The 23,744-nt window shown below is 43.8% G+C and overlaps 2 protein-coding genes and 1 non-coding gene across 5 annotated transcripts; 1 reads left to right on the forward strand and 2 right to left on the reverse strand.

Moving 5' to 3' along the window:
- The first annotated feature begins 7,401 nt into the window (after positions 1 to 7,401).
- TRNAP-CGG (transfer RNA proline (anticodon CGG)) lies at positions 7,402 to 7,473 on the forward strand. The gene has a single exon. It is a non-coding gene; the product is annotated as a tRNA-Pro (tRNA).
- A 5,775-nt stretch (positions 7,474 to 13,248) lies between these two features.
- LOC103993685 (uncharacterized) lies at positions 13,249 to 14,610 on the reverse strand. The gene has a single exon (XM_009413843.3). It carries the CDS (start codon positions 14,487 to 14,489, stop codon positions 13,365 to 13,367), a length of 1,125 nt encoding a protein of 374 aa, XP_009412118.1. The 5' UTR covers positions 14,490 to 14,610; the 3' UTR covers positions 13,249 to 13,364.
- Positions 14,611 to 16,376: 1,766 nt separating this feature from the next.
- LOC135582144 (uncharacterized) lies at positions 16,377 to 22,572 on the reverse strand. Of its 3 annotated transcripts, none has more exons than XR_010475780.1 (7): positions 21,450 to 22,571; positions 21,179 to 21,340; positions 19,261 to 19,302; positions 19,094 to 19,145; positions 18,151 to 18,270; positions 16,716 to 16,820; positions 16,377 to 16,621 (listed from the first exon to the last, which is right to left on the reverse strand). XR_010475780.1 is itself a non-coding variant. In XM_065078206.1 (7 exons), the coding sequence occupies exons 1-7, from the start codon at positions 22,524 to 22,526 to the stop codon at positions 16,586 to 16,588; spliced, it is 1,623 nt and encodes a 540-aa protein (XP_064934278.1). In that variant the 5' UTR covers positions 22,527 to 22,571; the 3' UTR covers positions 16,377 to 16,585. The 3 variants fall into 3 exon arrangements, 1 of the variants encoding a protein (XP_064934278.1); XM_065078206.1 differs by having other exon boundaries at positions 19,094 to 19,174; XR_010475779.1 differs by lacking the exons at positions 16,377 to 16,621; positions 16,716 to 16,820 and adding an exon at positions 18,421 to 18,711 and having other exon boundaries at positions 19,094 to 19,174; positions 21,450 to 22,572.
- Positions 22,573 to 23,744: the final 1,172 nt, after the last annotated feature.

Here is a 23,744-nt window from a genome sequence, read left to right on the forward strand (position 1 = left end):
GGACAGAGGTCAAGGACATGAACTCTTGCAGAGGCAAGAGCAGGATCATGTTGTTCCATGGGTCCTTCATTCTGATGGAGCGGACTCATCTTGCATGGTGCCAAAGACGAAGGGAGCTTCTGGGCACATGCACCTTTTCTCGGAGAAGCATTTTACGGAGGAACTAAGGCGACTCAACTTGCTGAGGCGAAGTTGGGTTCAGAAGGCCTTGACACGGGGCAAAAGGATGCAAAGGCAGGTACTCTTGAAGAATAGGTCACAGTGTTGCCATTCAAGTTGCTTGAAGGAAGCGGTGCGCAGCGGAAATTGTGTTGGTAGGGGCGGAGGCCCAGGATCCAGACAATGGTGCACTAATTGCAACGAAGTCGGTGGACTTCGGGAGCTACTAGGCGACGGACTGTCCTAGAGCGGTGCTTCATCTAGGTGTGACCCAAAAGCGGGTGGATGAAGGTCAATTGCCAAAGGAGCGAACAAAATCGAAGGTGGAAGAGACCTTGCGATGTATCGGCGGAGGCCACACATGGAGGGATCACAATTCGAGTTCATCCCACGAGGATCAGAATGCAATGGAGATGTCACCAGGAGGCGACATGTTGCAGCGGATCGTGGTGGAATAGTTCATGGCAATGAGATACACATGACGCAGTCCCGTGAGGGACTAGATCATACGGAGGTATGATCGGGAGCTACTGGAAGCTCCACTTTGGTGAACAAGACGACGACAAGAAGGGCTATGAATTCAAGGAGTGAAGGCCATGGTACCGTAGAGGCGGGTCTTCCGTGCGTGCATCGAATTTTGCATCGGATGAAAGCCTTGGTCATCAGCATATGGGGGCTGTGTTCCGTCAGGGGAAAAGTTCGACTGCAAGTACCAGTGAGTCCCATGGGAGGGACTTGATCATACAGAGGTATGATCAAAGTAGTTGGAGAGTTAGACTGCTCCAGTGCTTATATTCGCTTAAGGGAGCCCGGCAAGTCAGAGGACAAGGTCGAGTAAGCGAACGTTGCTACCAAGGAAGCTAAGGAGAACAGAATCGGTGCAAACCCTATAATGCGATGGCAGAGGCCCCATGCATAGGAGTTGCAGTCTGTCTTTCCATCGACCAAAGGGAGCTGCTTGCAGAACACAGAGGTGTTGAAGCAGGGGGTCGAAAGGGGCGAGGAAGCGACGACGAGTCCAGAGGGACTTAGCTACCCAAAATCAAGCATCAGTTAGAATGTAGGTGGACTCAGAGGAGTGCCACGGAGACATATCTACTGATCGTGAAGAAAAGGGATGCAGATGCGAGGCGACGGATAGTAGGGCCATGGGCATGGTAGCGCCATGGTACCGCAGAGGCAGGACTTCCGTGAAAGTCATTGATCCCTTGCTCTCATGGAGGGAGATCGCTTGGTCGTGAAAGGGGCCGAGGAGATGGAGCATGCAGAGGCAATCTCCAGGTACCGAGACAAGGCTGAAGGGCAGAGGCCGAGGAACTTTGTAAGACAGGTGTCAATGAGCTTCTTATCAAGATAGCCGAAAGTGAAGGACTTCGGGTCATGCAAGAGTGCATAACCAAGGAACGAAGCAGGCAGTATGCAGTGCTGTACCTTTGCTACTCAGTGGAGTAGGCGGCAGGGTTGATGGAGAAGACGATACAATCCCAGAGGCGACCAAACCTATGAGAGAATTACTCCAAGTTGGGGTGAAAACTTCCTGCATTCCAGAAGTTCGATGGCATTGAGAAGGTGAATCACAGTAATTAACTCAACGCAAGGAGTGCAAACACTTCAAGTGCTTCAGAAGTGTGAGCAAAGAGCAGGCGAAGGCTAGTAACCAGCTCGATGCATGGAGTACAACCTCGAGGAGGCGGGCGAAGTCAAGTAACCTTTGCCTTCTCAACCCTTAAGAGGATGGGGAAACCGAGTACCCCAATTCTCTTATCTATCCAGCAGTGGAGCCCTGCACAAGTTCAAAGGCCCTTCGAAGATAATGGAAGATAATAGTTGTCAAATCCTCACCAACAGTGATCAGTGCTACTGAGAGTAGATTGTCCGTTTCATTTCCCAACGAAATGCCAATCGAAAGCGAAAGTGATGTGAACCTATTTGGATGTGACAACTAAGTGAAAGAAGAGTCAATGAGCAAATTTTGTGGAGGAAGGACCCAAAACTTCAGAAGTTTGCGAGACGATGCTCGTTAAAAGCTCCAACAAGCATCCACCCAGTTCAAACAGCATGAGACATTTGAGAGACTAGCGCAGTAAGGATGGTCTTTTCCTTTATTTGGAGGATCCGCAGGAATCAACAAGGATCAACACAACTCAGCCAACCCCACACCAGAGTCAGAGTCATTGGTAAATTGAAGCAGCATGGCGGATCAAAGGTTCGACTACTCAAAAACAGCAACGGAGAGCAGCTGGGAGCCAAGAGGTGCATTGCAGCTGAAGCAGAAGATTGAAGACTCAGCAAAGGCGAGGAGTTGCAGTGTCGACAAAGGCTTCGACGAGGACGTCGAAGGAATAAGTGGGGGAGAATGTCACGGACAAACTTCGAAACAGGATATTTGATGTAATGCTTATGTATGTCCGTGTCTTTTGGTATGTTCATGCTTTGTACAGCATGTAGAGGGATGACCGAAGGCTTAATAGTCCCATTTTAGTAGGGTTGATGGCTGTTTTAGGCTTGTAAATAAAGGTTGTGTCATGTGGACACGTGTGAGAGATTCTCGGTCTGTACTGGACCATTTTACCCTTTGTTGTGCAACTGTTCAGAGCTTGTAAAGTCTGTTTGTAATTTGCATTGTTTATGAAGTGTTTTCGGAGATGTTTGCTTGTGGATCCCGAATGAGGCGTTTTCTCTAACCTGTTTCTCTCTTTTGTGGGTCCTAAGGGACATGGGAGGCTTCGGGGAGGCTGACCTTTGCGGACGGACACGCAAGGGTGCCGCACGACTTAGGCAAAACCAGCTAAGTCCGTGACAATCCGGTACAGATCATTCGCAACGACCAGCCATGATATAACAATGACAAGCATTTGTATGGCAATATAAACATAAAAGGGTTGCCAGTACCTGGACTTAACCAACGCGATAAAAGACTAGCTAAATTGATAAATTTCAAATTAACCTATGATAAATCTCAAATTAACATAGTAATATTATAATCATGGGCTAATTACATATTACCTTATGTATTTGGACCTTTTAGCATCGCGAACCCTGAACTTTCGAAATTTATATTGGGATCCCCATGGTTATGAAAGTGAAATAATTCATCTTATTTTCCCTAACACTGTCGGTTGTCCTAACAGAATACATAGCAAGTGACATCATGTGTTGGATTGATATGAAACAGATAAGAAAAAAAATAATTTCAACGGTGATGGGGCGATTGCTTTTATGGCGATGATCGCCCCGTCGACACCGCTGCCATTGCGATCGTTGTGGTGTCAGAACTTGTTGACGAGGGACTTGGGTGCTCCTTTGTCTATGTCGGCCCTAACGTGCCCCACCTCGCTAGCTCTGACTCCAACGCCTCCTCCTCCTGCATCCACCACTATGATGTGGGTGTTTCCATAGGCACCACTATGTTTCAATCCATCCGTCGAAAATAGTAGTGGCATAATTGACCATGATAGTATCTTTCGAAACACTGAGGAGATCGAAGACAAAGCAGCCACTGCAAACATCAAGGTTATGATGGTGGAGAGCCACATAAACCTCAAGGTGCTCACGAGGCGGCGGCTGAAGCAGCTGCTCAAGTTGGTGGTCGGGCTACAGAGCTCGCGGCTCCTGCCGCTGCACTTCAATGTCACCTCCGTCGAACAGATGGTCATGTACTCCTTTAGTTTCAAGGTACGCCGGACTCCACCTCCTTCCTCTCTGCATCAGTTGCCAACCTCATGGAGTTTGCGTGCTCACATTAGTGACGCCTGCCTTTGATTTGCAGGTGGAAGATGACTGCCAGCACATGTCGGTGGACGAGATTGCAGCAGCAGTGTATCAAATGTTAGGCAGGATTCAAGAGGAGGCAAATATGTAGAATCTTTGTTTTGTTCTTGTAGTATAAAAAAGTCTGTTGATTGCATAAAATAATCTGGCCTTGTTATGTGCAGTAGCAGAACTCCTGTTCACCAGGATAGCTGCTATTGATGATCACCTGAGTATGCTCTCTGCTTGGCCAAAAAAACTCTTCAAACAGTCTCACTAAGAACACCCAACACAACAAGAACTGGGTTAAAAGCTATGGAACAGAGGATCTTTGCATCTGAACATGAACTTTCAGAATTTTCCTTGGATTTCTTTTCCTTCAATCTATCTACTTTTACTTTCTGAGTTGCCACCAAAACCACAACAGATCCAATTAGCTACCTTACTGGTCAAATTTTCTAGTTAGATAGATTCACATAAATCCTAAGATACACGGATGCACTAGAGATGGATTGGAACATGTTGGTGCTTGTGACAACGCCGTCATCAGAGTGGGATATGTTGACGTAGACAAAGGAGTGCCCAAGGTCCTCGTGGACAGGGTCCAATGCCACAACGGCTGCAGCGACAGCGGTGCCCAATATGGCAGCCATCACCGTTGAAACAATCGCCTTATCGCTGTTGAAATTACCTTTTTGCCCATCCATTTCGCATCAATCTAGCACATGATATCACGTGTTGTATTTTCCGTTAGGGCAGCCGACTGCGTTAGGGAAAATAGGATGGATTGTTTCACTTTCATAATTATGAGGATCCCAACATAAATTTTTAAAGTACAGAGACCACGATGTTGAGAGGGTTCAAGTACAGGAGGTAATATGTAATTAGCCTCATAATCACTAGAACCCTTAAGGCACCACCGCACATCTCCCATTCCTTAGTAAGGAAACATGTATCATACATCCATATCCTTGGGATAATAATAAGCATATAACCCACTTGCCACTTCATTTTTGTCAATATTTTCTGTTTCAGCAACACTTCTTACCGGTCAAGAGCGCAAATATGAGAGGTCTATCCTCATTAATGTTCTATAATTCAAACTAAATACTTGGCTGATCTAACCTATGACTCTAAGTTTTAGACTCACTTCTCCAGATCAGATATAAATATAATTTCTCATTAAAAAAGAAAAGAAAAAGTTCTGCCTTCTAACATCAAAATTGTGCAATCAGCTAAAAGAAGGCCATAGATTCCTTCGAAAGCAAAGCTGCCATGAAGACCATCCCCTAAGGATACGTAGATCCAAAACAGTTCCTCAACAGCTAAAGTATGAGATAGAACATACCTGTTGGCTTAGTGATGCAATGGGGGTAACAACCTGCAAAAAGAAACGAATGTAACCCATGAGAAACAAGTAATCATATATCAAATTTTAATTTATTTGAACCATCTAAGCAATCAAGAACCATTCTATCAAGTTATATTAATTACTATATCAACACTAGCAATAAGTCAAATAAATAAATCATGAATGCTTGACCATGAGTATTCTGTAAATAATTTTGCTTGGGATACAAAAATAGCGATAACAACAAGAATAATGTATTCATTTGAAAATAATAGGACAAATGATGTTAAGGGAGCTCTTGAGATAATCAACATGGGTAAAGAGTACTCGTAATCGTAACCCAATTGGAGTATGGAGAAATTTATTGAGATAAGGGGATGGTTTCTTTATATTTTTCAATATTCAAGATACTCAAAGGTTGTTTAATAATTGAAGTTCTTTGATATTATTATAGGAGTAATGATTGGAGAAGTTCTTTGATATCCAACTCCTCCCTCGAACTCCTGCACCACAAGACCCATCTCTATCAACAACTATGCATATTTCAAACCACAGACCTAAAGCTACGGAAGAATTTCATTCAGCAAGATAGCCAACAGTGGAGAGGAGAGGATGAACCAGTAAGTTCAACCTGAAAAGATGGAAAAATAGTTGCAGTTTGTTTCTGCAGGAAATTAAAAATCCATCTCTATCAAGTTCAATCCAATATTGCCATGGAAACAAATTCAAGTCCAGATTAAAAAAAAAAAGCGAAATAGTGGAGGGTAAAATGAAAGTTTCATGGTCATTAATTGGTGAGCTCCAATTGTGGTTAAGGCTCAATTTGTGGAATAGAGAACACCTATAATAACAAGGATGTCGATTTGAATGTGTCTAAAAATTACAAAGTTTTAAAGATGACTTCATAGTGAAAATACGGTTTAAAGGTTTTTACATTCACATTGAATCCCCTTGGTTAAAGAGGTAAGAGATGAATGGAGTAAAAAACATGCAACATTGACATAGATGGCTACACTATCCTAGACAATAAACAAGAAGTTGCATGTCTTCAGAGCAGCAGAGAATACCAAAAGAAGAATAAAAACTCTTACAGTTGAGCATCCTTTGTAACACAAATGTAAATATAAATCTACAAGTATGAGTATTTATTGTTTAACAATCATAAATTTCTAACAAAAAAGGATTATCCTAAGCAACTAAACTTTGTTATGACAAACCTGAGTTTTCCCCAAGTGGGATTCGAGGTCAACTTCATAGTTCCTGTGCTTCAAGGGTTTCCTTTGAACAAGAGGAGCTTTTTCTGAGATTTAAAGCAACAAATTAGGGCATGAGCAACTATAAAAAGTCATTGATATAAAGCAACGAATCAATCTGGAAGATCTGCACATTTTATAACTTACCTTTGAATTTGAATTTGGACTCCTCATCCTTGTTACAGAAAAAAACATAAGGATTGAATGAACATGCCAACTAGTTTAATATAAGCTTAATAAATATATCTCTGGTCAGTGCATTCACCTCTTGCCTTTCTCGTTCTCGCGTTCTCATTTCCTACGAAATGTGTTGTCTACTCCAACAGCCTATGCATACAACAGGTAGCAGACATGTAAATTGCAATTTAACAGCACTTTCATCATAATGCAACTTCCCAAAATCGAACTCACGTTAGTGCGAGGTTGAGCCATTAGAATCTGCTGTCAAGACGGCTCTTTCAGCAAGGGAAGCAACAAAAGCTCCTCTACCTTCAGTTCCAATATCAACAATGACAGAAAGAACAAAGAGAGAGATCAATAATCGATCGAAGGGCTAAGATTCCACACAGTTAATCCAAACCTTGACGATCGCATAGCACTAAAGACCGCAAACAAAAATCCGATATTTGATTCCGAAAAGAATCAGCAATCGAGCAAAGATTTTGACCTAATCATGGAACGACCATGGATTTCTTATCGGAAAGATTAGAAGGGGATCACGACCAGGGGTCGTCGCGACCAAACTGTGCCGTATGTTGGCTGACGATGGAACTCGTAGCAGCGAGAGGAGAGGCTAAAGAATGGATGAAGGATTGAAACGTGCGGGTTCCTTGGGGCAAAGACTTAATTAATATATTTATATAAACTTTACCAAATACTTACCAATTCGGGCGTTTGGTCTAGTGGCATGATTCTCGCTTCGGGTGCGAGAGGTCGCGAGTTCGATTCTCGCAACGCCCCGTTTCGAAAATATGTGTTCTTTTGGATGGTTGATCGAACCTTCCGTCGTTCTTTCCCAATTTTATTGTTGATTGGCTGGTTCGATTAGTAACTCGACCGCTCAAGGTCCATCATTGACCGGTTCGATTCTTCCTGACTTCTAGAAGAGGGTTGGTTGGGTGATTCAATAGCCGGTTCAATTAATACCTCGTCCAGAATTTTATCACCCTTTATTTTTCAGTGACCGGTTCGATTAATAATTCGACCGGTTCGATTAATAATTCGACCGGTTCAGCGTCCATCCCAAACAATATAAATCGAGCCGATTCAATTAACAACTCGACCGATGAAGGGCTGATCTAATGGTCGGTTTGATTAGTAAATCGACCGGTTTAGATTCGAGGCGGGCTCAGAGAGCGGCTCCTTCAAGATTTAAGCGGAAGGCGCGATGAGCAGAGCCCATAAATATCCCTCCGTCGTTGGAAGGGGCGATAGAGAAGGGCGAGAAGAGCTCGCGGGTTCCTTCGAAGCTCGATTCGAGGATCGTTAGGCCTTTCGTGAGGGCGATCGACATCAACGCCATGACCCAGAGAGTGGAGATCGGCAATCGCATCTCCCCTCACCCTTCTACTACCGTATCGCGGGTAATATCCTTAAGCAGGATCCCAAGTCTTATGTCCCTTTTTCTTGATCTCGAACGGTTTCTTATTCCGATGTCCCCAGATAGAAGCTGTTTGGGTTCCATGGGACTAGAGATGACGGTGATGGTTCAATGTGAGTTTTCCGGTTGGATACGTGGGAAGGAACCATCAAGGATCAACATCCTCTTTTCTCCCCCATCCACCCAGAATTGAATCCTCCTCCAGTCACAAATCAGGTAGCAACAAATCAGGATCAACATCAGTCTCATCCCCATAATGTTGCAGGTTAGAATCATAGCATTACTGAGAAATGGAGAGTGGATCATGAAATGTTTGAGGAAATAGTGATGGAGAGGTCGCAAGTGGTATGAACTTACTCTTGCGTGTTTACTTGCGTTCTTTACAGGTAAGCATTGTCATGAACTTGGAATCATCATTCAAGACTTCTCTTACCAATATGAGCCGATCAACTATTAGAGGAACCCAAAATCGAGAAGTTCCCTTGAAATTTTTCGTAAAAGCTTATTATCTATCTGTTGCCAACACTCTAAATCTTGTGCCAGAATACAAGACAAACCAAATTTTAGATGAGATTTGAACTAGAGTTCATTGACTACCCTCAGACCTGGCATTGGCTCGAGTTCAGAATTATCTTGCAGACTAATACCTTTTTTCTTTCACTAATATCTGGTGTTTAATGCTTTGACCATATGGAACACAATTTCATAACTCAAGTGCTTTCTTTAGGCTCGAATTTATAGGGAGGAGAAAAAAACTCATTGATCTGTACATCATACTTCTCAAAATGTGAAGGTAATATGTGCTGTCAAGTAGATACCACTTCGTTATATGCTTGTTTTATTTTCACTGAAGTTTACATGCAGCTATATGTATTTTATCTCTCTCCATCCCCTAGTTTCGTGCCTGTTGCAGATATTTCTGTGCTATTTCTATCAGAACATATGCTCAGAACTGTGGTTTATGATGTTAATTCTAAAATTATCTCTATGGCTGCAGTCTGTTGTGTGAAACAATACTCAGATCATGACTCTATATAGGCCATACCAATTTCCATGCAGCTCAGGCACATGCTTTAGTTGTGCAGTATCTTGTATCTGGAGACCCATGCTTAGTTCATGTCGTGGCATGTGTGGCACTTATCAATTGGCGACGGTGTAGCATGTCACCTTGGTCGATTAGGTTGACCTTAAAGACCCATGCTTAGTTTGCGTGGGGGAAAAATGTAGCCTTTTCAAGTCAATGGCTAACTAATATGTCCAACATAATCTCGTCTGCGACTAGTTATTAATAATAATGTCCAGAAAATAGTATGTTGTCAGGAAAGTGATTGATTTTATAGAGACCAAGATAAGTGGAATGTCTGAAACTCAATCTGAATGTTGAGCCACATGGACTGGTAATATATTAAATGTCAGATTTCTTTGACATGAAAATGCGTTTATAATATGGCAATATGGCTCGATGACATATTTTATTTCTGTTATCATTAGTTTTTCTTTGGCCTGAGTGGCATTTCTTCGCTCTCTTCTTTTACGGAGGTTATCCTGCAAGATCTTGGCCTTGTGACTTTTTTATAGGAGAGATTAGTTCCTATAAAGTAGAAGACCAGAGGTCACAAGCTTCACAAAATGTTAGGAGTTTAATCTGGTAGGATTTCTAAGATGTAGGCTTTAGTTAGACAAGGGAGAAGTATGTTCCTGTAGCATTCTTTAGGGTTTGATTGATCATCAAGACACCTTTAGAGATTCTAAAGGAGGGAACAGTCGTCTGGTTCATTGATCTCTAAAGTCGGCAGCAAGTACCTTCCCAAGCAGTGAGTAGGTTGCCCAGGAGTCTGCTTCTAGTGCTTGCCAAAGACAATTATGTTGTCACAACCATTGCACTGCGAGAACTATTGAAAACTTTTGCAATTCAATTAGATGTGCTTTGTCATTGTTCATCTATCAAGAAAATTCAAGGAAGGTTGACGAGAATTATTGGTGAGGAATTATAATGCCTAATTTTCATTTCTGGTGAATATTATGATGCCATTCCATTTCATCTGCATTAACTGTATTCATTCTTTTCAAACTAGACTTGCTTCATGTTATCTATTGATCACCATACTCATTGATAATACCATGTCTATTTTAGTTAATTCATGTTAAAGTGGTTGTTTTCAAGTTGAACCAAACTATTTGTCAACTTTATTTAATTCAACCTCGATTTATTACTGAATGAAATGTTGGGTTGCCTTTGATTTTTAATTAATTTCTGCAAAAAACATGTACTATCACGTAGTCTTTGCCATTAGCACAAATAAGATCATCTTTTCTAGCTAATTAGACTTTTGCCGTTTCATATCAATTATGTACTGGTTCCTGTTTTTTTTTTCTTTTCCAGTTCCTATTTTTTATATGAATATTTTCTTAAATAGATAGCAAATTTTGTCATGGAAGTCCTTTCATACTTTGTAAGCAATAAATTTGTATTACTATAAATTTTGAAGTAATATTTTCTTAAATAGATCGTTAATTTTGTCATAGAGGGCGAGCCTAGACACAATACTCAAGGTTGCCTCTTTGTGATTTAGAAGATTAGGGTTGGAGTGACGAAAATAATATCTTTAAATATTTAAAAATAAAAATATTAAATATTTAAAAGTAAAGTTATATGTATTGATCCTCCCTAAAGCTCGTATTTGGAGAGTCTTATGCGCTGGATATATATATGTTTTTTTATATTTATATACCCAATCAGCCTATATAGACTATTTAGGTGTTGCTCGTCAGAAGGTTTTTGATTCAAGTTCCTTTTAGGTTTCCGCTTTAGTTGCATTTGGTTACGGATATACTTTCTATTTCAGGCAATATCGTAGGGATATACGTTATCCTTTAGCTAAGACAGCTACCTTAGATCTTTGAATAAAATGAATGCAAGACTAATCTAATGCTTGATGAACATAGGTTCATCAAAGGAAGGAGGTAGAAGGAAGTCTAGGGAAACTTAAGCAAAAAAGTTGACGCCCAAGACGGGCCCACCTTTAGCTTTTGAGGCACACGGGTTCGCCACATACAGCTGGATTCTGACGCCTCATTGGAATATGTTGGCCCACTTGGATCCCTATATCTCCCATTTGTTGGGAACTAGAGAATTTTGGTATATCTTCTTTTGCGACGAACATTGATTTTTTAGGAGCAACTACCTGTTCTCTCTCCATTTATTTCCTCTCCTTTTTTTTCGTTTTCTACTGCTGCTTTCTTTTCCTTCTTTCGACTTCTGATTTGTTGTTATATTAAAGTGTGCATCGTTTTAGTGACGTGCAAACCCTCAGCTTGCGCCTAAGCTCTAGGAGAACTTAACACCTTGATGTGCCTCGAATCTTTTTATAACATCATTTATTCTGATTAAATATGTCACCGTCTAGATGCTTCTTAAATTGAATGCATATATATATATATATATATATATATATATATATATATATATATATATATATATATATATATGATATCTTTTGGTAGGATTATGGTTGTAGGAATTGGCTGGACATTATCAAGAATATTGTTTGCTTACAGCATTTGATGGTTTATGATATAACTTTCATCCCTGTAAATTGCTGCATGCTGCTTAATTGGTGCATGCAATTTGCGAAGATTGGCATGCGGGCCATACTGCCTCCCGTTCCATTATGTATCCGAATCATCTTGGCTGGGATGCCATTCATGCAGCAGTAAGAAGTGAAATCGCGCTCTTATGATGCTATTGTAAATAAATGATTCTAAACACCTGTGTATTTTTAGGGCCAACGTAGACACCACACTTACAGTTTCCTTTATATGCACCATGGTTGATCAATGATCAGATCTCTTGTCCACTACAAGTAGCTTCCATCCAAGGGCAAGGCTACTGCAACGCACTAACAATATTGCTGGTCTAGTTTTAGCCTATTGCTGCCTATTATGTCCATGTGTATGCACCATTTCAAGAGACTTAGCTAATCTTCTCCATGCATGTGGTCCATGGCATCTCGGGGGCTTCACCAACTAAGCCCACCACCACAGCGTCTAAGAGGTTAAAAAAGGAGTTCATCTACAGTGATATCCATCCACTTTGCCTTTTGTCTTCTTTCTCGGGGCGTGTATGAAGGTGAAAAGAAAAAGAGAAGGGGACGAGTCTTTTTTTGGTTTCATAACAGCCCCTGCCACTTGGTAGATTCCCGTTTTCACATGCACAACAGCACTTGGTGTTGGGATGCATGAAAGCCCTCACCTTCCCTTCCCTTCCCTTTAGGTTTTCACGCTTCCATCTCTAGCAGCATAGGAACCAACTTCCTTTCTTCGTGTGTGTGTATATATATATATAATGCTGGAATACTGCTCCATGACATCTTGCTTTCGCTGTTAGCCTGTAACTAATATTTAAGGCCACCTTCCCTGCTTCCCACGTGGTCCAAAGCCCTAATCTCAGCTGTGATGCCAAAGGAGTGTCTTAATTAACTGCCGGTGGCATTAAACTATTGTCCATTCTTAACTACGCATGTGGATGATAGAATGAAAACAGTAGAGAGCTACTGTTCCTAGATGCCGTGTGTCGTAAGTGTGTGCAATTTAGGCATACAGTTAATCTAGCCTTTGCGATGACTCCAGATGCAGGTTGGGTTTGCACTTGCGATGGGAATCACCCGCACATTGAACCGAATCTAATCTAGCACCGACGATCAAAAAAGGAAGGAGAATATGGATCAAGCTTCCATAGTCTTGGGGATTGGACCTACTGCCTATTATGCATAGCATTACTCTTTACACAAGAACACGATGTGTTGTTCTCTGATAAGATGGTAATGCCTATCAATCAATGGACGGTTATGTGGTCTTGACACCAACTGAGGCTGTACCAAGGGATGTGGACATGTGATGAACCGGCAACACATGAATCACACCCACATCTCCATCCTTGAGTGCGTCCAAAAAGAACTGGAAGCTGTATGTTGATGCATCGAAGCACCGTGGAGAACAGCGGAAGACGGAAGACGATGCCTGTAACTTAACAGACGGTGTCTCATGCTCTTCGTTAGCTAGGACAAGCAAGCATGGACTTAGTGGACGAAAGCAAGAGGTAATGAAGAAGCAGGATGCAATCGCAAACATGAACGAAACGCGAAACAAGAAAGCCTCGATCCCTCATACACTAACAGAGATTTGATGTACTGTACAGAACTCGATTTGCTAGTTTTCTTGGGTAGTAATAATGCGGAGGAGGTGGAGCGGGTTACCTCGAGGGGACGGGATTGAAGGACCGGGCGAAGCCATTGATGGCGCCGTAGCTCTTGGAGCTGAACCACAGGCACCCGAGGAGGCCCTGCCGGTAGGGCAGGAAGGTCCGCCGCCTCATCTCCTCGGCCTGCGCCCGGTTTGTGGTGTAGTGCCGCTCGTGAGCCGATGGCGCCGCCCTCCTCCGTCTCCTGATCCCATTCGCCGGTCTGGGCTGCGGCGCATCGCGCTGCGTCGGGGCCGCGGCTGGCGGCTTCGTCTCCGGGTTCGAGCTCGCAGTGGGTTTCGGCCTGTCCTTGGACCCCGAGAAGGAGATCCCGTGCCAGAACTTGTCCTTTCCGTGGTCGCTCCCCTCGCTCTTGCTCCGGTGGAGGAGATCCTTGAGAAAGATCCACCGCTTCGAACTCCGTCCCGACGAGGAAGACGAGGACGTCGACGACGAAGATGAGGAGCGGGAGGACGCCGACACGGGCGGCGCCGGTGCCTCCTCCGCCTCGATCTGCGTCAGATCTGGGGGCTTCTCGAGATCCTTGCCCCTCTCCTCCCGATCCGTGCCCTGCATCCGCCAACGGAACGGCAGGTTCCTAAGCGGGGAAAGCGATCTGGCCCTCCGATGGACGGACCGGCTCCGGAGCTTCAGGTCCCGCCCTCGGACGCCGATCTCCAGCCCCTCGCGGTTGTACCTCGGGCCATCCTTCTCGTCATCATCCTCCTCTTCGGCGAGATCTGGGAGCGGGGCGAGAGCTTGTGGGCGCTGGAGGTGGGAGGATAGCTTCATGGGGCGGATCTGGCCATTAAGGAAGAGCTCGTCGGCGGAGGCCGCGGTGGAATGGGCGGGGAAGCGGGCGGAGAACTCGAACTCGAAGGAGAAGTCGGTGGAGGCCGGATCCGAGGGCGAGTCGGTGACGGAGTAGGGAGAGGAGAGAACATAATGCATCGGGCTGGAGGGGGCGCTAAAGAAGAAGAGGCCACCGCCGCCGCCGCCGTAACCGCCGCGGCCGGGGCTAGAGGGGGCACTGGCGAAGGGGGTGGAGCAGGCGCTCTCGAACTCGTCGCCGTGCCCCTGGCTCGTGGGATCGAGGGAGCCATCGGGCTCGCCATTGCTAGGGTTTTCTGGTTCCATATCGCACAGAGGAGAGGAAACAGTCACGAGGAGGAAGAGAGAACAGACGGTAGGCGTCGGCGTCTTCTCCGACACGCAATCATGGAGGAAGGCGGGGACGGGAGCCTTTTAAAGTCCTCAACAGGCAAGATTGAAGAGCTTTCCCGTGAATGCCCTCCCTACGCCACCCAAACTCCGAAAGTGCCACTGCCAACACTTTGATAGTAGTAACGCTAAAATAAACCAACAATTCTGTTGTCGCCCTCGGATTCTCTCACTTGCCATAAGATTCGTGCGCATTCCTAAGCGACCGCATCGCGTCGTGCGAATATTCTCACCCACACCTAATCCTTATTTTTCGCTTAAAGGTATATATCACATGAAACGTGAGGGAGGGGGAGGGGAAGTTGGCCGATTGGTGAGAAGAACATCGGCGGTCCCACGACGAAGGACCACTCGCTGGTATGGGACCGGCAGTGCCAGCCAATAGCTGAGCCGCGGCATCTCGCCACGTGTCCAGGAATCACGTGATCGGTCCGGGAGCGGGACCACCGGCCGTCCCTGGTCCCTCCGTCCGATCGCCAACGTACGGCCAATCTTCCCCGTATCTCACCGGTGACGACAGTTGCTCTCGAGTTGCGCCGAAGCTACGTAGGGCTTCTTCGTGGAGACGACTCACGAGAGCGCTGGGACAATGTGGGTGCGATTACCGCAGGGGTGGCCCGGGCAGTTTCGGTAGAGACGATGTTTGGTGTCAGGGAACGTGGGGTGGTGTCCATTTTCCCAGGCCGTGCCAGGGGCGCATGATGCTGACCTTTTCGTGCTGTGCTGCTCTCGATGCAGCGCCTTCACCGTGTTGGTTAATGAACACACAACTACATGTTCTACATATTGTTGACGCCTTTTGACCTGAGCCACCGTCGCACAGGTCGGCTACGTTTCGTTACGATCCGCTTGAAGCGGTCGTAGCAGCAGCGGAGTAGGGGAAGTAGGCGTAGCAGAGTGATACTGACGTGTTTGAACTTTGAATGAGTTAGGCGTATTATGGTTGAGCTGCATACATGAGACAGTCGTTCGGCTAGTGGACTGAGAAGAGTACCAGCCAATGGGAAGATGATGGTCGTCAAAGAAACAACCTGCAACAAGACGTCATAGGGTGAAGGGAGGAGGGAATAAGGTCCAATCAAGAGGGAAGGATAATGATGGCGTCAGCTAGGGAGGGGCGCCTCGCTACCTCGCATGGAGAACTAGCGATTTGCATCGAGATTCGTGCATACCTAAACCTTCTCGCTGTCCTTGATCGGACCTCTACCCGACCTACTAACGGATCAATTCTTTCCCAAACCCGCTAAAGCCTACCAACCCAATGGATCAACAGAAGGGGAGTAATACTTAAACCGTCCTGCTGTCCTTAATCGGACGTCTACCCGACCTACTAACGGATCAAGTCTTTCCCAAACCCGCTAAAGCCTACCAACCCAATGGATCAACAGAAGGGGAGTAATACCCAAACCGTCCTGCTGTCCTTAATCGGACGTCTACCCGACCTACTAACGGATCAAGTCTTTCCCAAACCCGCTAAAGCCTACCAACCCAATGGATCAACAGAAGGGGAGTAATACCCAAACCGTCCTGCTGTCCTTAATCGGACGTCTACCCGACCTACTAACGGATCAAGTCTTTCCCAAACCCGCTAAAGCCTACCAACCCAATGGATCAACAGAAGGGGAGTAATACCCAAACCGTCCTGCTGTCCTTAATCGGACGTCTACCCGACCTACTAACGGATCAAGTCTTTCCCAAACCCGCTAAAGCCTACCAACCCAATGGATCAACAGAAGGGGAAAAATGGCCCATCCGATCCACTGGGTCGAGGTAAAAACATGGAATACAGACACTAGTCAACGGTAGAAGAACAAAACAGATGATGGCTTCTTTCATCTTCTTCTTCTTCTTCTTCTTTTTAATGTTTTTATTGCCAATAAACAGAAAAAAGAAGAAGCCTAAGATCGAGTTTATCTAATGCTGCTTAGAATAGTTTATATGATGATCAACAAGTTATGGATACAGAATTCAGCATAAACACATGAGGTTTAAAGGTACCTCTTTCTGCAACCTCAAGGGACTGAAACTGACATTTTCTGCTGGAACACCTGGATGGACAATTGAAGAAACCTCAAATTCACCAAAATAGGTGTTTGTACTTTGTTTTTGTGTACTAATTCATCAAAACAGAATAATCCATACCTCTTCGAAATGATCTAATTCAGGTCTTAGTTCTTCCTCAATGATGGCTGATGTCAGTTCGATCCCATGGGAACCTTGCAGATGGTCCTTCAAGCTACCAAGAACCTGAGACATTACAAGTGTTCTTCAGCATACAACATGGGACATTCTGCTATTGCTACCTTATCCTGTACGAAAGAAGTTGCTGAAAATGATAAGATAATCTAGGAAGAGAGATTCATGGCAATCTAAATTGTCGAGTGTGATAAATTTGAGTCTATTTTCTTTATCTGCAATCAAGAACAATATGCACAACATAAACAAAATCCGATGAAGAAACATATGTACAATACAAACTATATCAAAGAACCATAAGAAAGCAAACTTAAAGGAAATGTTTCTGCTTAAACTTAAAGCCAGTAACTCATCGTCTGAATAATTGGCAATTTTGCTTATGCCTACAAAAAATGGATTCAAACCGAAGACATTCTTAGTGATGATGGAACTCTATGCACCAATAAGGAAATAAGATTGGCACCCTCGGTGACAATACTACAAGCTGCAGAGTCCTTAATCCATGGATAGGTGTTCACTGTGCAAGAAAGGTATCTTATATCATGATGAAGTGTGTTATTGGGAGGAAGAAAGCATATCAGATGGTGGAATATGAACTAACAAAGTACATGACAGTCCAATGTTCGCCATTTCGCCCAGACCGATACGAAATGGGGGACACACATTGATCTGAGCACTAACCGGTATGCGGACCCACCCCGGTCCGGTCCAACAAATAAAGGGAACTAGTTTCCCACTTCTCACGTGACCGCTGCCTCTGCAGCACTCGCAGGCATCCTCTCCGCCTTCACAGGGCTCACGAGCATCACCTATGATGCTGCGATCGATGGTGACCTCCGCTTGCCGCGACCTCACTGCACCGCCACATCTCAGGTAAGGTCTCTTCTCCTCTTCCTCTTCCTCTTCTTTCTTCCTTCTTCCTCCTTTGCCACTTCCTCTTCTTCCCTCTTTCTTTCTCATTCCTCTTCTCCCTTTTTTCTTACTCTCCGAAACACTGGTACTTACCAGTGTACCATGTGTCGATATACCAATAAAGATCGGTACATGCCGTGTCGTCAATCGACCGACACGCCAGCTCCGACTGGTAAGGCGCACCTTGCATGACACAATGTGTCAAGTGACATTCACAACATGTGTAGCCTTCAGTAATACATGAATCCAAAAGCACAAGTGTAAATGCTTCTAGCTGACTAATATAGTTGGAGAAATTGTGGATATATGTCAGCATTGTTGTCAGTCAAGATCACATTTTAGAAAAAGGACACACATGCTATTTCTCTTTTCTGGTCAAGTTCCGCAAAAGAAAGATATACAATTAAATCATGCACAATACTCTCAATAAATGGCACAAAGTAAATATATGTTAGTGGTTAATGCGCACCATTTCAAAACCTTCTTCAGTAGGAAAAACTTCAAGTCTTTGGGAAGTCACACACTGACATTTTTGTAGTCTCAAAGAAATTCGTGTGATTACACAAAGAACTCTAAATTTCTGCCTCATCTGAAAGTATGAAACAAATTAAGCGTCAGCAATGAAGCATAAAAAGCATAATAATGGAGGCTTTTTAGAAAGGTTAGGGTGCTCATGTTTGTAATGTTGAAAACCTACAATTCAATGCTATTCTAAGCATGTCTAATTATCTAGAAGTACCTGACTGATCCCACAAACCTTTTGCCACAATACTTGATCAGAAAATCCTTCTCACACAATAAATAACTAAAATCTTTGCCCTTTGTAGTATGCAAAGAAGTCAAATGTAACTTGATGCATTATTTAGTCCGTAAGTATGATATCCGGCTTCAACATTGATTTGAATGGAGATGCACCAATCAATTAAAAGGCTCTGTAATAGGTTCCTTAGGTACCAGTGACAGTATTCATCAGTGTTCCATCTCAAGTTGAACATTTTCTGAAATCAAATGTAGCATATATGGCCAAAATCTGGCATGAAAAGCAGCATATGAACCACAGAATTTAATGTTGTGACACAAAACAAATAGAAATATCATAAAAAATTATGTCAGCATCTCATTCTAGAAATAGCAATGTCAGAAAACCACTAGAATTTGAGACCTAAAATTAGCAGGACGAAAGAAGCCAGTTGAGGAGCTGGCGTATCAATATCTATGAACATCACTAGGAAATATATTCTGCAGCAAACATAGAGTTGCGGCATAGACACACGAGGAACCTGCAATAAGCTTTCATTTCTCCAGGCACACATGTACAAAAAATAGAGACATACAAGCAGGATATAGAAGCTGTGATCTGACAACTTTGAATGGCTACTATAGTGATCTAAGAAAGCAATATATGGCAATACCTCAGCTGAAAGTTCTTTTAAATGATCATTCTGGTATCTTGGAAACTTTTTCCTGTGAAATCTCACAAGTAGAGCAACAAGCTACAAGATTACAGTCAGGCAATAGCATTAAGGGATATTGACGAATTAAATAAACTAAAAAAGAAAAATGGTCTAAAAGAAAGTACCTCTATCTCTTCAGAACTGTAACCATGAAGATGCCCACAATTCTGTAGCACATATGAGAAATTTTAGGTGGCAGACTCCTCAAGTGTGAATTAAGAACCAATTTAGATAAAAGAAACCTCCTGTTCATGAAAGAATCATCAAAAGCAAAACAATAGTGAAAAGATGTTAGTTCGGCAGCATCACCAACCATTGAGGTTTATTTTGTTACGGGAAGCTTTGGAGTTAACTTTACGTAAATACTGTGAAAGATGTTGGCATATATATGATTGCTTAATGGTAGGTTCCTTGCTCCATAGCTCCAATTATCCTAACTAAACCGAGCAAGATAGAGGCTTCTCATCTTTGCCGCAACTTTTTTTCATCTGAATACCTTAGATCAACCAGGGTCTCAAGTTAGGTCAACCAACAGATCAGCAGACATGGAGTATTGATGTAACCAGGCTGAAGTTCTATTAGATGAGGATCTACATGACTGCTACCAGCAAGCTATCATAGTTAAGAATAGCCTCGCCAAAAGAGACTGTTGCACATCCAACGTGCATCTGACATGTATACAACTTACCATGACAAACAACATACTAGACCTGGTACAAAGTTATACTAATCCTGGTCGAGATGGATAAGGAAACTGAATAACTATTTTAGATCAATGTGTATTTTATTAGCAGTTACCTGAACTTCTAAAACATCATGGGTGACAATTGTAATTCACTTTGGTAAAGTTGGCATTCACACCACTCTTATCTCCACATTATTTTCTGTGCTTCTCCCCAATAATAAGTACCATGGAAGATGACATATATATGTACTCTAGAGCATACAACCACTCATTGTCAAAAAAACTTGTTGCAAAACCCTGATCTAATTAGTCCTACATCGTCTGTGGGCTAGACCATGATTAGTACATGAGTTACAACTCTTGAGACCTCCTTGTTGGAAGAAATGGTCCCCATGGTTCTGGTTCATGTTTGGATGAGTATAGTATCAGATTACAATACCCTAATTAATTAGTCCAACATTGGTCATAGGCTAGGCTTTGATTAGTACATGAGTTACAACTCATCCCTCTCTTAGGGTACTCCTTTTGGAAGCACAGCCCACCAAGTTTTGAGCTCAAGTGGTAAAACTTATTTAGTGAAGATTTTATCAATTGCTTTTGAACCTTGCCATGCCACGTCTACCATATCCTCACACTCATGCTGCATCGGTGAATAGTCAATTTTTAGACTCTAGTAAGCATATGATGGAATTCGTCCCTTATCAATCTTTTTATAATGTTTATCAGCATGCCTTGAAAAATGAATGGAGTATATGAATACAAGTCTGAGTACTATAAGATATTTGCAGGTACTCAAGTTATATATCCTTCTAAGTTCAAAGCAAGGCCCTTCATAAATTTAATCACCTATGATCCTTCCAGCCATGCTAAATGGAAACTTTCTGTCACATGAAACCAGAAATTAATACATGGAAGCATGTATAGTGTAAGATTCTAAATGATGCTCAGAACTTGGCTAACTTTGCAAGTCTACTAGATTGAGTTGACTTTCAAATCCAGTTGGATTTTTCGGATTTACAGTCCTAATATGTCCTTTGTTTGAATAGAACAAATTCATCCAGTCCTTGTGTAGAATGAAAAAGGCTCAAAAGATATTCTGGACCTCTAGTTAGCTCAGTAAGAAGCCAACAGAACAAGGTTGAGCCCCTTTAGCTCTGCAAGCCTTTACAAAAGCTTATTAAGAAGCAAATTGTTTTGTTCCCATATTTTCTGTGATATTTTGACAAAGTAACACTATCCATCTTAAGTTCAAGTTCCAAAGTATGATTTTAAGCAACAAAATAACACCATTATGTGTTGTTAACTCACTAGCATAGGACAGGAACTTATAAGAGAAAATGAGGTCTCAAGGAAAGTACCTTGATTATCTTGTACGAACGTTTGTGGTATCCTTTCATGCCCATTAATAATCCTATATTATGAAGCAATAAAGCTGCTTCCATATACTCAAAATCTTTTTCATGCAACCGTGCATTGCCATCAACGAGCTCGTCTGATCTTCTAATGCCATCAAAAAGTTCCTATTATATGGCATAAAAACCACAAGCATGCAGATTATTGCCAACAAAATCACAGTGACTATATAAATTATTGCATTAGACCAAATATCAGCTAAGGGATGGATGATACCTTGGCGATGCCAACACAATGTAAAGCAGATTTCATCCTGTTGTCCCCATCAAATCTCATGGCTAGGCTTACTACTGACCGCCATCGAGCATTCATACCAATATCATAGTCCATCCGATCATTTGTGAGCATCTCAGAAATGACCCCTTCACTGAGAGCATACCCAGAGACCTCAATGTTGTCAATTCCAAGAGTCTCAAAGATCTCCAATAACAGCACAGCACCCGCAACTATAAACTCTCTTCTCCTCTTTCGAAATCCCAATCTTTTTGCTCTCTCTACCTCACTAGGATTCGGACTAGTAAGCTTTTCAACAAGAAGCCCCAATTCATCTCTACTGAACCTCCACTCCCTGCCAAAGTCTCTTCTCATAGATTCATCAAAGCCATCAAGAAATATGGACCTTTCGATCGAACGGATTGTTCCTGATGAACCGACAGCAATCTCAAACCCTAGTTCCTTGACCTTGTCCACCAACGGCGATTGGTTGAGAACGGAACGGATGTAGCTGCGGAGATCTCCAAAGTTTCCATGTCTCTCGTGGAATTCGGTCAAGGAAACGTGTCCGAGATCAAGAGAGGTAGCGTAGAGGACTTTCCCCTTGTTCGCCACCACGAATTCGGTGGAACCCCCACCGATATCGACGACGAGAATGGTTCTATGGAAGAGGGGAAGGAACTGGAGGACGCCGAGGTAGACGAGCCGGGCCTCCTCCTCACCGGAGAGGACGTCGACCTGGAAGCCAAGCTCGGCGCTGACGGCGGTAACGAGGTCGTCGCGGTTGGGGGCGGAGCGGAGCGCGGCGGTGGCGACGACACGGGCGAGGCGGACGTCGAGGGCGCGGAGGGCGAGGGAGAAGGAGCGGAGGGCGGCGACGGCACGTAGGCGGGCATCGGGGGCAACGGAGCCATCGGCGGCGCGGCCGCGGCCGAGGAGGACGGGCTCCTTGAGGCGGGCGAGGGCGAGGAGGTGGCCGCGGGGGAGGACACGAGCCACCAGTAGCTTAAAGGAGTTTGTGCCCATGTCGATGGCAGCGACGAGGGTTTGCTGCCGCGGCGGCACCGGAGGGCCCTCCATCGGCGTCGGTTATCCAACAAGATTGAAGGCATCGGCGCGGCGCGTCACGTCAGTTGGTTATCATACTGATCGTCAACTCTTGTTGACCACGTGGCAGCCTTCCAATAGTGAGCTGACTGGGTCCCCACAAGCGAACCCAAACCTTCACTTCTCGCTCATGTTTGGCTCGAGGACTAATGATTCACGAACCAAATCAAGTTCATTTAAGAAATTAGGTGGTCCGATTCCATTATAAATCTGACACTCTTTTTTATGAGATTCCAATATTCTTTATTTTCTCATGTTAGAACTATCTTCATCCTATCGTGTTATCGCTTTCCTTCACCTCCTACGATCACCCCCTTTATCGCATCCTCGTGGAGACCACTAAGGCTCTCAAGCATGCTCTCGACCTTGTTCGTTATTGTCATCACATCAACCTCCTTCGTCTCCTACGATCACCCCCTTTATCGCATCCTCGTGGAGACCACTAAGGCCCTCAAGCACGCTCTCGACCTTGTTCGTTATTGTCATCACATCAACCTCCTTCGTCATGTCGCGCCAATAGCCAAGAGATCAAGATCACACGTACCATCGTTTAACACTCGAGTGCCATCTGGACGTGATTGCCACTAGTCACAGGAGTACCCTTTGCAAACAAGTTCGTGTGGATCCACACATTGCCTATGACACCCTCTCCCCCTATCGCTAGCATCGACCTGGCGTGGCATTCTCAAAGAGGGCAGCATGGACCTGCATAACCTCGTCCATGGAGGTGCCCTTGCAGTTAGTGGCAACCAAACAACAATGGAGGAAGGCTTTTACCAGTGGAGTGATGTAACGAAAAAAATATGTGACACAACAACAATAACGAATAACAATAACGGAGGTCAAAGCGACCACCGTGAGGGCACAACAAAGACAATAACCATAGGAGGTAGTGGGGTGGAGACATCACAAGGGGGTGAAAGCGATGAACGACAAATAACCACGATATGACGAAAGCTAAAAGCGAAAAAATAGCTAGGAAGGATGTTATGCATTAATAAAGTAAGAAAAGGGATTGCTCTAAAAATAATAATAAAAACTTATTAATATTTTTGAAGAATTTACCCATCTAAATTTGGATTGAATTCTAACAAAAAACTCTAAAGCAAATCAAGCATAAACTACAAGCCACAGAGATAGAATTGTCAAAGGGTGCCTGTCAGAAACATCCACCAACATGCATCACAATCC

Source organism: Musa acuminata, chromosome BXJ1-8 (assembly GCF_036884655.1).
Source record: "Musa acuminata AAA Group cultivar baxijiao chromosome BXJ1-8, Cavendish_Baxijiao_AAA, whole genome shotgun sequence".
Taxonomy (NCBI): domain Eukaryota; kingdom Viridiplantae; phylum Streptophyta; class Magnoliopsida; order Zingiberales; family Musaceae; genus Musa; species Musa acuminata.

Coding starts and splice junctions, on each gene's coding strand:
- LOC135582144 (XM_065078206.1), bottom strand. CDS start 22,526: ATGGAGGGCCCTCCGGTGCCGCCGCGGCAGCAAACCCTCGTCGCTGCC. Junction 18,271..19,093: donor TAAAAGAACTTTCAGCTGAG/GTATTGCCATAT, acceptor TCATACTTTCAG/ATGAGGCAGAAATTTAGAGT. Junction 16,622..16,715: donor AATTAGATCATTTCGAAGAG/GTATGGATTATT, acceptor TTGTCCATCCAG/GTGTTCCAGCAGAAAATGTC.
- LOC103993685 (XM_009413843.3), bottom strand. CDS start 14,489: ATGGAACCAGAAAACCCTAGCAATGGCGAGCCCGATGGCTCCCTCGAT.